General features: G+C 33.9%; 1 protein-coding gene across 1 annotated transcript; it reads right to left on the reverse strand.

The window, feature by feature from the left end:
• Window positions 1–916: 916 nt before the first annotated feature.
• On the reverse strand, window positions 917–14,540 carry LOC140050071 (uncharacterized). Its single transcript, XM_072095079.1, has 12 exons — window positions 14,369–14,540; window positions 13,917–13,985; window positions 13,215–13,358; window positions 12,781–12,881; window positions 10,639–10,725; window positions 10,257–10,361; window positions 9,868–9,948; window positions 9,415–9,561; window positions 6,048–6,236; window positions 3,472–3,673; window positions 2,468–3,111; window positions 917–1,954 (listed from the first exon to the last, which is right to left on the reverse strand). Exons 1-12 carry the CDS (start codon window positions 14,475–14,477, stop codon window positions 1,823–1,825), a joined length of 2,010 nt encoding a protein of 669 aa, XP_071951180.1. The 5' UTR covers window positions 14,478–14,540; the 3' UTR covers window positions 917–1,822.
• Between the last annotated feature and the right edge of the window lie 15 nt (window positions 14,541–14,555).

Genomic DNA, 14,555 nt, shown 5'->3' on the forward strand with positions numbered 1-14,555 from the left:
AATCGGCCATTTTTCAAAAATTTTCCTGTACTATAGTATAGGAATTTTTTCAAAAAAAATGGCCAATTTACGACCTATTTATTTTTCGATAAAACTGGTTAATATCGCACAATTAACATGCGCAGAACCCATTAGTCGCCTCTGCGCATGTTTATTATGCTATAGTAACCATTTATGTCAAATATAGTTATGATAGCACAATTGACATGCGCAGAACCCATTATTCGACTCTGCACATGTTTATTATGCAATAGTAACCATTTATGTCGAAAAATAAAAGGGTAGAAAATCGGCCATTTTTCAAAAATTTCCCTGTACTATAGTACAGGGATATTTTCCGAAAAGTGGCCAATTTTCGACCTTTTTATTTATCGATAAAAGTGGTTACTATAGCACAATTAACATGCGCAGAACCCATTAGTCGACTCTGCGCATGTTTATTATGCTATAGTAACCATTTATGTCAAAAGTGGTTACTTTTGACATAAATGGTTACTATAGCATAATGAACATGCACAGAGTCGACTAATGGGTTCTGCACATGTCAATTGTACAGGGGTTTTTAAAAAAATGCCCAAATAATGACTCTTTTATTTTTTTTTAAACTGCTTACTGCCTCTATAAGATGATGATAATGTAATATATATACATATATAGCAATATTATTGCATAATAATAGAATTTTAAAAATTGATTATTTTGGCCATTTATCAAAAAATCCCTGTACATGGATTTTTTCAAAAAAACACCAATTCCTTGAAAAAAATGCTAAACTATGCGTCTATAAGATGATGATAATGTAATATCATTAATGTAATATCATAAATGTAATATCATAAAATATATACGCGATTGCAATATTATTGCATAATAATTGAACTTTGAAAAGTGCTTATTTTGGGTATATATTTTAGGCATTTTTAAAAAAAATTACAAAATTTCGACCTTTTTATTCTTCGACAAAACTGGTTAATATGGCTCTATAAGATGATGCAAAGCAATATGCGCACATATAGCCATATTATCACATAATAATGGAATTTCAAAAAGTCAATATTTTGGGCATTTTTCGAAAAAATCTCTGTAGAAAAAAAACTGTGATTTTAAAGGGGAATGTAGTTATAGCTCAATGTCCGACAGTAGTTTTTACTATTATTATTATTATTATTCACTTTTATTTCAAATATCAAAAATTGACCAAAATTAAAACTCGTGGCTAAGAGCCAAATTGCGTGTAAAATACATGTCACAGCAAAAATATATATACAGTATAAAAAAATATAAAATAAAAAACAACAAAGAAGGGGAGAGCAGTCGCAAGCTCGCAAGGGAGAAAATTAAGAATTTAATAATTTGATGAAGTAGGGTATAGGGCTATTAGTAAATCTGGATGTTTTAGACGCTAGCTGGGTAATTTTGTCTCTCTCTACTAGATAGTCGTGTAGGGGCGTGCCGCGATTGTCTACAGTATAGTTTGAAAGAGACAATAACACCACAGAATTTATTGTTGTTAGAACAAATAGCACATTTTAAAAAATAGTTATAACTTTGGCAACTTTTATTTTATTCATCTCTATATAAAAAGTTTCCAAGAAGCCTACTTTTAAAAAAAATATTAGTAAAATAGACAATACAGTAGAACCTCCTTTTTTGGGACATCCAAATTATATTCTATAATTGAAAATAATGTCAAAACTAAACAAGTTAAAATTCTATAACAAATTTAAAATCCTGTATTAGCAAATAATTAGAAGAGCACATGTATCTATAAGACTAAGAGAACATGGCAAATATTGGCACATACGATTGAGAGTTGATTCGACTAAAAGTCTGCCATGGAGAGGTTTGGCCTGTTGTTGGTGATGGTAATTCCTCTAGGAGCATTCCTCACGACACTATCGGACGGAAAATCACATCGTACAGCTTTTCCATGTAGTGTTGGTACTGGGACTTCCTGGAAAGATAACTTGTATTGTTAAAATGGTTCTAGTAGAATAGAAATTGTTCACGACTGTGCTAAAACACTATAGATATAAACCTTTAGATTTGGAAAGACAGGGCTATGGAATATACAGTAGTATAGTAAATACTTACCTTTTTAAATCTCATTGCTCAAAATGTTATACATGTACTGGCCCCATCAGGTCCATCTACCTACCTGGATCTAGCTGGATTTCAAGACTTAAAGCATTAATGCTTCTTCTCTTGACTAGAACATATTTTTCTTTGATTCATATGGGCTGTGTTTTAATGAGTTATTAGACCAGTGCTTTTTTAGTGCAGTTTTAAATTGGTTTAGATTTTGATATTCAAATAATATAGGGTTCCTTCAAAGACTACCATTTCCACGCCGTGGGAACTAAAATATTTATTTGACCAATTGTGTGTTTATTTAACTTAGAAATTTTGTCTGTAGAATTTTAATTGGAAATAAATTGATTTATGAAAAATAAATTCTTGTTATTACCTCTGGTTTTTTAAATTTGTCAATTAATTGTCGATAAGACTTCATGGTCTCTCCTCTGCCTCTTCCTCTACCTGGAGACGCCATCATTCCTGTAAAGCCAGGAGAATCTGCTCTATGATTGACAGTTCTTTTGCCACTTACAGCACTTGCATATGACGAGACGTTTGGTATGGCATCCTCCATGCTTCCCTCCGACGAAATCAATGGCGGAGGAGTCAGCGTATTTGTTTGGAGGTCTCTAGATATGCTTTTAAGTGTCAATGTACTAATCTGTGCCGTTACTTTTTGCTCCGAGGTCACAAGAGCTTCCCTTTTTATGCTGTTCGAGAGCACTCTGTACGGTGATGACGTTTTCAAGGAATGTGCTTTATATGGAGAACTGCTTGTACTAGTTGAAGTAATTTCGTTGTCCGAAGAAGAGGGAAGGGTTGATGATGACAGATTGTCCAAGAGGTCTTCATCAGGTATTCGCAAGTGTCTATTTACTATAGGGATTCTTATTTCTTGTTTGTTTCTTTCTGTGTCAGTGGTTGTGTTTCTCATGTGTTGTTTGCTGCTAGGTTTTCTTGAATCCTGACTACGACAATATTTGCTGTCACTATAAGCAGAATCATTTGCAGCAGATGTGTGTTCTTCTTGCATTTCTGTGGCATAAACATAAGAGATTTGTTTCTAGAGACAAAAAGTTATTAAAATACAATTCAACAAATGTGGCTAAAATGTTAAAAAGTGTTCCAAGTTTAAAATACAAAAATGTTGGTTTTCTATTCGTATTGCATTTCTGATTGTTGTTGTTTTACCTTTAACTTGATATGCTTATGTTGTAATAAATAGATGTAACTTTTCTTGTTTAATTAATTTATTTTTATCTTTCATAATTTGTTGTACAAGTTATTTAAAACAGTTACATTACATCCTAATAATTTTGTTGCTATTTTATAGAGATTATTAGAAATTTATAGAGGTCATTATTAGTTTTACTTTTACTAAATAGATTTACTTACTTCTGTACCATGAAAATTTCTCGTTATCATCATCATCATGAAATTGTCTGCCTTCCTTCCAATCAGCCCTGCTCCAGAAGTTTTGCTGACCTACGACATCCCTATCGAAATAACATTCGGTGGTCTCGTCTTGTTGCGATTGTGGAGGAACATTTTGGAATGTAGTGTTGACGGATTTCGGCACACTTGCAAATGCAGAAACCTGTTTTATATGAAATAAAAAATTATCAATAAATTTGATACATTGCTTTAGATTCATTAAAGAAAGACAAGGACATACTGTATTAATCTTACCAGCCGACAAGGGGAGGGCAACAGTGATTCTAAACAAAGTTGATTATATAAAAAAACTCCAAGGGATGCTCAATGACGATAAGGTATACCAAGCCTTAAACCACAACCCTACCAAAAGATACAAAACACAGTATGTTAAAATATTAAAACGGCTCCTAGATGAAAAGAAAATTAGCAATAAAGAGAAAGCTACTTTATTCCCAACTGAAGAAATCACACCAAGGTTATACTGTTTACCCAAAATCCACAAACCTGATGTTCCACTACGACCTATTGTGGATTGCATAAACACCATCTACTATAACTTGGGGAAAAAATTAGCTGAAATCCTCTTTCCGTTGGTTGGCACCTCATGCCACCACGTCGACAATTCAAAACAACTAGTTGAGGAACTAATCACGCTTGACATTCCTGAAAATCACACATTTGTCTCGTTTGACGTTGTGTCTCTTTTCACAAAAACCCCCTCCAAAGAAGCAATAGCAATAGTAGAAAGGAGACTTTCACAAGATAAGACACTGAAAAAACGCACAAACATGGTCATTAGAGATATAATACATTTACTATCACTTGTTATCAATACCACTTATTTCAGCTTCCAGGACAAAATATATAAACAGATTGGCGGTATTGCCATGGGCAGTCCCATCAGCCCGATCGTTGCAAATTTGTATCTGGAGGATTTAGAAGAAAAAGCACTGCAAACAGCACCAAACGGAATGAAGCCAACATATTGGAAAAGGTATGTTGACGACATATTAGCTCTCATTCCAGAAGGATCAGCGGAACATCTTAACTCACACTTAAACACAATTGACAAAACAGGTAACATAAAATTTACAACTGAGCATATGTCTAACAATACATTACCTTTCTTAGACATCATAATTACACTAAACAATGGTTAACACTCTGGTTGACAGATGTGAAAAAGTTGTCACTAAAAAAGACGAGAAACTAACAGAAATGAAAAAGATCAAACATGCGCTCGTTGGGTGCGAGTGCCCTAATTGGTCCATGGACAAGATAATCCAAAAAAGATCGGAGAAAGGAAAACAAAATGTCAAACAAAAAACAAAAGATACAACCAACAAAAACAAAGGTAACAATAGGGATACCTTACATACCAAGAATATCAGAAAGAATTAGACGCTGCTTATCTAGTTACAATGTCAACACTTATTTTACTCCACAAAACAAATTAAGAAATCTTTTAGTTCACCCAAAAGACAAAATAAAAAATGATCACAAATCTGGTGTAATATACCAAGTAAATTGCAACAACTGCGAAAAAGCATATATAGGAGAAACAGCCAGAACCTTATCCACAAGGATAAAAGAACACAAAGCAGATGTCACTTCACATTGTACAGGGATCCTAACACGTTCAGCCAGAAATTCAGCTTCAGAAATTGTTCACAACTCAGCCATCACCGATCACATGACCACTCACACTCATTTACCAAATTGGAACGTAAAAATACTGGGCACAGAATCGTCATGGAAAGAAAGGAAAATAAAAGAATCAATAAAAATAAGAAAACATGGTAACACTATGAACAGAGACGACGGCGGTTTGGAACTCCCAAATTTGTACAACAACTTACTAAAGAGGAGGCCCCGACAATCCCATTTGGGAAAACCTGAACGATCTATAGATGGCACTATACCATATACGAGATCTAATGGTAACAAGTCCAAGTCACAGAGACTCACTCATGATTAAGCTGCGTCGTTGACCAGCGAAAGCTAGAGTAAAAAACGTAAGTTTACGAATTTTATTCGACTTTGGATCATCCAAAAGAAAATTTAATAAACAATATATGTGTTACGACAGTTAAGCGAGTAAAAATCTTCATTACAAGTCAGAAACCTAAAGTCACTATATTACATTAAACTGTAGTTGAAGAATAAATAAATTATTAAAAACAAATATTTTTGAAATTTTTGTTTGTTTTTATTGAAAATTATTAAGGTTTAAAATGACTACTTCAATAATAAGCCTATTCCAAACCATTGGTGACCTTGGAGTCACTCAGGCAGGTTGAACGCATTTTTGGTTGGCTAGCAACCATGCAGCGCCACCTACCATTGTGACATCAGCACTGCAGAACTCTATGTGCCCAATGGTAGTGATATGCCAAAAAATGATTGTGATATTACCTTTTTGTCAAGCTGTTTTGATAGTGTAAGCTCTGTCTACACTATCAAATTTTATGTTACACCTGTATATGTGGGTGGTGTATATTGAAATAGAAAATTGAAAGCAAATGTATACATGCCCTTTCTTTTTCTCTTGTGCAGGTCTTATCTCTCCAGACACTTAAATATTCGTTAACACCCGTTCTAAAGTCGTTCATCATATAATGCGTCAGCATCCTACGTAACGTTAGAAGGCTTCTCACTTTAAAATCTGCATATTTTATTAGTTGGTTATCTAGCGGCCGCTCTTCCCAAAGTCCAGGATCACCCTATGAATAAAGCATAAATACATATTTTATTTTATTTTGGTCTTTTCTTACTTGTGATATTTGACCCTTTACATGTGAGGATCAAGAAAACCTCCTTAGAGAAAAATAATCCTAAAAGATACTTATTGTCTACAGCGAAATACTTTGTAGTTATTGGAAATATCTTCAAACTTTAAAAGATAGTGAGAAAAAATTCTTTAAATTTAAGCTAAGCCCTCTTTTTGACACGTAGGTAAATTGAAATACTATTTAAGCTAAATATCTCATTTAGATTTGACAGTTAAATACTACTACAGGTACATGGTTGAAAAAAAAAAAAATTATCTGTTAATTTTTTAAACTAGATGGCACGCTCGCTTCGCTCGCGTACCATCTAGGGGTGCTCACAGATGGTTTCTCGAATACAGTAGGGAGAATCTACGGACGGGGACTTTTTTGGGACACTAAACAAAAACGGAAGTGTCCCCCTAATTCAGAAATAGAGACAACAAAACCAATACTGGATTCCATAAAGGACAATTAATTTATGTGGATTAAAGAAATTAGGGAGAAATGGAAATGTATGTACGGGAATTGGGCGGCACGTGGTGGTGGTGATGGAACCGCAGTAATAAAGTTGATTGTATTTATATATTATAAGAACCAAACTAAATAAATAGACCTAGACATTCTGCGAAATGGAAATCGGAAATTCAAGCTCCTATTCAGTGAAAAATTAAACTGTAGTCTACCTAAATATTTAGGGCAAATCATCGGTTGTGGTGTTGAAATTCCTGTAAACATTTGTGTGAACCAAACTGGGTCGAATTTCTGTCATGAGTACTGATTTGTTGGCCTGTGATTTATGACGCCTAAGGGATCTATCTAGACTTATTTTTTAGAATAATGTACGTACCTGTCAGATACAATTGTCTTGTGTCGTATAATAAATAAGTACTGTAATAGTTACTGAAGTTACTATTACAATCTCGTCAATGAAAACACGAAAATGTATATGCACTTACTTATGAAAACGTATACAGTATTATACTCAGTTATTGAAACAGTATGTTTTAAAAAAAGTTTCGTTTGTCTGTAAAATGATGTAATCAAGCTGTTTACATGAGTCTTAATTTATAAGCACATCAATAATAAAATAGTTTATCTATCCTGTAATTGGCGAGATTATGGTCGCTGTTGAATGAAATAAAGCCAATCGGTATCATATTTGTACAGAAACGTTTTCGCGGCCGAAGGGTGTAACCTAAATTCGTTGTATTATCGTCAAAAACTAACTGTAACTAAACTTACATAGAAAGTAGGGTATCATAAATTTGGCCTTAGCACTCGGGGGAGTGGCTAAGATGAAGTCCGTGGGACTACTAAATATAAATTGTAATGAACCTCGAGGGACATAAATAGGAATATTTCATGTTTCATTATCAATGTATAATAAATGGAAACTGTTTACCGATTCAAATAATAGAAATTGGTTTTTAACATATTCCGAACCTATTGCAAGTTTATTCTCAAAGGGCCCATATATTTACCTACCGTATGTGTTAAACCAAGGGCTCATAAATTTACCTACAGTACTTGTGTTAAACCAAACTCTGGCAGACTGAGAGATTGGGATGTTCCATTCATCGCAAATCAATACATTTGTATAATCGTATATTAAATCTATCAAAATAGTATTTTTTAAAGAAAATCGGCCTGTCTTCAACATTATGATGGTGTACTCTAGCAATCTATCAAAATAGTATTTTTTAAAGAAAATCGGCCTGTCTTCAACATTATGATGGTGTACTCTAGCTGTTCAACCGGTTTTCAGCTATTAAAAACAATTATCGTAGGAGGAGATAGGAAAATGCGAAGCCTCCTCGCTATGTAACATTAGGGTTGAGGGATGGGAAAGCGGATAGGTACAAAGAGGAACAATTTTTAAATATATTCTTTATCCACTGAGTAACGAAATATTTTGTTCATGTTTTATAGGCCTATAAATAATATACCTCTAAATACAGTAGGCCTAAAACATTTGCGATTTAATACTTTGTTAAAACTGTCACTGTCATAATCGATTGAAATATTAAAGTACATGTCACGATACACCACTACGACGTTTATATTTTTGGTAATTATTAATTAATACAAACGTTGAGAAGGAACTGTCAGTATAAAGTTTATTTGTATATCTAACAGTAGAGCCTATCCACAGTCTCAGTAATAAAGTTTATTTGTATATATTTTTATATTACATCTAACAGTACGAACATTCACAGTAAGAAATGTTCGATTCAAATGAAAAATAGTTAATAGGTATTTACAGTATTGTCAAAGTATTGCAAGTTTATTCTCAAAGGGCCCATATATTTACCTACCGTATGTGTTAAACCAAGGGCTCATAAATTTACCTACAGTACTTGTGTTAAACCAACTCTGGCAGACTGAGAGATTGGGATGTTCCATTCATCGCAAATCAATACATTTGTATAATCGTATATTAAATCTATCAAAATAGTATTTTTTAAAGAAAATCGGCCTGTCTTCAACATTATGATGGTGTACTCTAGCTGTTCAACCGGTTTTCAGCTATTAAAAACAATTATCGTAGGAGGAGATAGAAAAATGCGAAGCCTCCTCGCATTTTTTTGGCGGGTATTTTTCAAGATGGACATCCATTAGACAGTGTATACCACGATCGGAAAACACCCCTATTTGGGGCAAATCGTTGAACCTAAATTCGTTTTAATCGTCAATAACTAATTATCTAACTCAATTTAATTAGTAAACAGGGTTACATCAGGCGGTTAAAATCAGTACCGAAAGTACGAACCAACTTTACATACCATCGAGTGAAAATTCTAGAAGTAAGGCGCGATTTACCGAATTTTGCCCTTACGTAAATTTATATATAGATAATAACAAAATAAAGTGTGCATGATCAAACATTACCAAACAACCAAGTGCCCAATCACAACGCAACAATTTGTCCTTTAGGATAAAGTTTAAAAATTATCGCATCTATCCGATAATAATCTGCTTTGAATGAGATGACAATACTCTAGATTGGAATTGTTAAACCGCATTTCCACAGGAATTTTATCGGTTAATTTTTTGCTGCGAAAACACGGCCTTAGGCTAATCTTAATTATTCCTCCATGGGTGTAGTGTGTACAAAAAAAGTTTTGATTACCTTGGTGCGCTTTTCGTGAATTAACATAAAGCTTATATCTTCCTGCTCTACATTATCCATGTATTCCATCATGCATATCGGTAGTGTCTTGATTAATCTTGGTAATCTTCCCTGATTGTTGCGCTTAAATACAACAACATCAGCAACCTAAAAAAACCCCAAACAAATTCAGAATTGTGCCATGTTAATAATCTACATTATTAATAATTAATCAATATTTGTTGTGTTACATTGCCTATCTATGACCATGGAACCAGAACCAAACATGGCATACTGTAGCCAGTTTAACATGCCTCTTTCAAGCATGAAATGTAGTGCAAAGTAAGCTAGCCTAGCGTTTACAGTTCTACAAATCATCACCAAGCTGTACATGGTCAGCTAGCATACCTCATCATACTGTGCATTGTAAGCTAGCATACTGTACCTAACTCCCACCTACATAATAGTATTTACCTGTGTGTCAAATATGCTTTTTAAGGTCAAACCATACTCATGATAAACAAGATCAGATATTGGACGACAATCATGAATAACCTGCATAAAAATATATAAAAGTCACCATAATACAAAAATCATTAAGAAAGCATGAAACACAACAATGCCAATAAATAGCCAACACAGTAACTATCCGCATGGTACGTGCTGAGAATAATTTACACACAGTTCCATGATTCTATATTGGAAAGTTTTACTTGATAAGCAGTCTGCCACAACACTACTGTGGCTAAGAGGGTAAAGCGTACCTCATACTAAGCAAATAACCTAAATAATACAGATAATAAAATATTATTTTTCTGATTTCATGTGTGGATAATTTACTTCAATCTCTTTCTTCCTCTTACCTTTTCAATGTGTTCACTTTCCAGAATATCCCCTAACCCATTGCCAAATGCCTTCCTACCAATACAACCAATATCAAAAATATATAGTCTGTCTGTAGTAGAGAACTGAAGGAAAAATTAAAAAACTTTACAATTATACAGTAATGCAGTTATATAACTTATATAACACACCTGCTTGTATTCCTGCAATTTGATTCGACATTAGTTCTAACGGAAAAATGATAATTAATTCTTTCTAATGCATGTTCGGCTTCTGTCAATATTTTGTAGTGCGCGCCGTCTATAACTGTTACTCCGCGTCAAAAGTTGGAGCAATGCATTTTTTAATGGCCTTACTAAGTCAATATTTCAAGGTTATACTGTATACTGTACAATTTTTTACCTGTACAAGTGAAAGTTTTCCATTTCTTCCAATATCAATACCCTCCATTGCCAAACCAATCACACTCTCCTTCTGTAAATTTTCCACCTGTGAAAAAAACAAAAGGAGAAAAGTTTCTTTAAAAAACAACATTTCAGAATATTATAAAAATAACAAACTCAAGGGGGTGAATCAACACATGCGTCTGCACCACATAGTTAACTTACAAATAACTTACATAGTTAACTCACATAGTTAACTTACATAGTTAACTTACATAGTTAACGTACATAGTTAACTAACATCGTTAACTAACACACAGTTAACATTAGACGCAGGAGCCCCGGTTACGGTTATAAAAAATGAAATGAATACCATCATATTAATTATGCATGGAGAAAGCTTGAGCGGAAGTCGAGCGTTACGTTTGCCAACAAGACGAAGCGCGAAACATCTGGAATGATGTACAAAACATGTGAAAACACAGAATATATTTCATTCATAACTTGAATTTTTCCAAAGGCTCAGACCTGGAGGAAGGGCCATAAAAAACTGAATTGCTATATGTTAGACCACATTTACATAACTTTTCTAAACTTATCGAACCCTAGGAGGGTATCGGCAAATCATTAAAAAAAAATAAAACATGGCAAGATGAAATCAATCAAACAACAGCCAAGGAATACCAACAATTTTAATTTAGGTTTCGATTCGTAATTACTATGTAAGCCTAGCTTGAAACTATAGTGACCATTTATTTTAGAAAGAAAGATGGAAAAAGTTGTTTCCATCTCCATGTTGTTAATATCAATTTTGGCCTAGTATTCTTGCAAGGTCGTCACAACTCCAGTTACAAATGGTAATACAAAATGTCAATCATTTGACCAGCCCACTGGTAGGATAGTCCTTGAAAACGTCTGTAAAACACATTAATCACTCACATCAGTCATGCTGCTAATGGTTGAAAACCTCACTTTTTGAAGTTTTTAAACATAACAGTATCCCAGGCTCCTGCATCTAATGCTAACATAGTTAACTAACTAAGGCCCTGTTCAGACCCATGGCGTTAGACCGTTTTAGCGTACAACGTTACTATCAAGGTCACGTTACAAACCGCAGAGAAAAAAACGAGGTGTTCAGACCCATAGCGTACGATTATCGTTACAACGGAAGTACGTCATCCAAGTTGTTTCTAGTTGCATATTCATGTGCTCTTACCCACGTGTTTTCATCATTATTTCCACTGTATACAGGCCTAGATCTCAGCCCTACAATTATGACAAAAGTTGCCGTAAATAAAACATACCTCAGCATTTATTTAAGAAAAATATAGTAAAGCAAAATTTCTGTTTCTATTGTTTTTATTTTGTAGTAAAAAACATTTTCCCCAGGCTCTTGTGTTACGAAAATAAAGCAGGCCTCGTAATGATGAAGAAAAAAATGATTGTGATTAGTCTATCCAGTCCAGTCTAGTCAAAGATTATATATTCTTTGGTCCAGTCGGTTGAAAATAACCCTTAACTTGCTAATAAAAGGGAAACAGCTCCCCCTTGTTTGTTTACTGATTTTTTTTAGGAGTTAGGGGGTTTTCAGCATTAAACTTGTCCAGTCTAGTCTGCCTTGTATGAATGAGTGACTTGATGTCCCAGGCTAGTTTTTAGCTTGAATGAAATGCGTGAATGGCTCTAGGCCTAGACCTAGGCCTAGTTAGGCCTAAAAGCGGATGGGATCGTAGTCCCTATGTTTAAATACAAGGTGCATGTATTTATGTCATTTGTTAGAAAATATAATGGTAATCAGTTGATAATAGTTTGTAGCCTTTGTAACAGTTGTATTTGTAGTGTAGTTAGGCCTTATTTATTCTGGCCTTTTTGTTATTGAAATCCATCTCACACGTACATTGACGATACAGGATGTCAGCCTAGGTCAAACCTTGTTTCGCGTCATAACAGGAAACGTTCTGATTGGATACAACGTTGACTTACAGTAGCGTCGTACGCTAAAACGGTACTATCAACCGTTTTCCACTACAACGCTACAACCGTTGTACGACGCGTTGTACGCTAATCCCCAACTGTTCAGACACACATTCTTTTAGCGTCGTACGCTAAAACGGTCTAACGCCATGGGTCTGAACAGGGCCTAAAATACTAATTTACTTACTGCTTCATAATAAACGTCATCTAGTTTAGTAATAATAACTAGGTCATCAGGTTTGTAAACTGCTCTCGGAATTTTCTTTGGCCTTGGAGAAGCAGCGACATCTGAAAAGATAAAAGAATAATCAAATTTATACAGCAATTATATTAGATTTAGCTTTAAAAATATGCTCTTGCCTTTTTTTACATTTAATAAAGTTTTTTGTGCTTGTATCTTGATGTTTTAACGTTTATAAATACATATATTTTATGCGATATTGTTTTTCTTTTCTTTTTTGCCATGTTTTTGTAAGCCTGGTGTGTATTTTTGTATATTTTTGGCCACCTCAATGGAAAATACACAGTACACTACAGTCAGTTATTGGAGGATGGGCTAGGGAGTGGCTACAGAGTTTGAATAAAATTAGAATGAGCAGCTGAATATATTGTATTACAAACCTGTAGACCGACTTCTATCTTCATAAGGTTGGTCATGTTGTGTTGGCTGTACTGTGGGCCGTACCACATCATCTTCCTTGGGCCGAGAAACACATGGTGATTGCAGAACTTTGTCTGGTGTATCACTAACATCAATAACGATCACTAGAAAACAAGAATAATTTTGAATAAAGTTGACTAGAATGAGCACAAATTTAAGGGCTTATATAAATGTAACCTTTACTGTTACATGACGTGCAAAACATAAAAGACTCAAACACAGGTACAAAATATAGTGTGAGAAATTGATTTATTGATGTTGCTCACTTAAGGCTCTGACTGCGAATTGTCTTCCTCACCATTTACATTAAGTTTTAATTATTATCAAAACTAAGAAAATACACTTAATTACTAAAACAGGAATTAAAGCTAATTGATTGATGGCCGAAACAGATACCAATGACCAAAAGATTATAAAATTGTTAATCCTATAAACAAATAGTGGACCACAGGCATTTCCAGATTACCCTATGGGGAGTAAATGTGGTGTCTATTCACATTCTAAGTCGAAAAGAAAGCATTCCAAAATGCTGTACATCAATTAAAAAATTAAAAGTAAAAGAATCAAAAAGCTAAAAGTAATGTATGCCACTATAAAGAAAACTATTACTTTTTTGAAATAAAATATATCTCAATTGGGCAAAGTGAGAAATGTATACTTACAGTTATCAATGTCTGTTGAAAAAAAGTTGTGTATGCCAGTCAGTTTCTTGCGACTTGGTAAAACAACAACTAGAGACGTGCGAAAAAAGAAAGTTATTACAAAACTGTGAACTCAATTTGAACTTACTGTATGTTATTGTTACTATGTAACAAACAAAATCCCCCAAACCAAATTTAAAAAATACAATTATTTTTTTAAATATTTAATTTATAATTACAGCTAGGCCTAGTATTAGTAAATTCACGTCAATCTACTTATATCAACATTACATATTACTACAGTCCAGCATAAAATATTCATTTCATGTACTTCCTACCATAGGCTAGGCCTATCTTGTCATTTTATACACCCGGAGAAAAGCGATTACACAGTGTACAATCAATGACTGTGCATAAACCGTGTGTCTGGCTAAGGCCTAGAGTTAAGCAACATTTATACATAAAATACAAACCTTTTTTTAATGATATCTTATTTATCTTCAAATCAAGATCATGTATTATTCCTTCATATACACCCTCACTAGTTGACAAATGCACTTTAGCACCAATATATGCCGACATTTTATGAAATTTTCCAAACAGAAAAAGTATTCGCTGTCTACTCCACACACTCTAGACTTTGTTTTCTCTCCAATTATA

Source organism: Antedon mediterranea, chromosome 5, assembly GCF_964355755.1.
Source record: "Antedon mediterranea chromosome 5, ecAntMedi1.1, whole genome shotgun sequence".
Lineage (NCBI taxonomy): Eukaryota > Metazoa > Echinodermata > Crinoidea > Comatulida > Antedonidae > Antedon > Antedon mediterranea.

Coding starts and splice junctions, on each gene's coding strand:
- LOC140050071 (XM_072095079.1), bottom strand. CDS start 14,477: ATGTCGGCATATATTGGTGCTAAAGTGCATTTGTCAACTAGTGAGGGT. Junction 12,882..13,214: donor AGATAGAAGTCGGTCTACAG/GTTTGTAATACA, acceptor TTATCTTTTCAG/ATGTCGCTGCTTCTCCAAGG. Junction 10,362..10,638: donor GAAAACTTTCACTTGTACAG/GTAAAAAATTGT, acceptor TTTTTCCTTCAG/TTCTCTACTACAGACAGACT.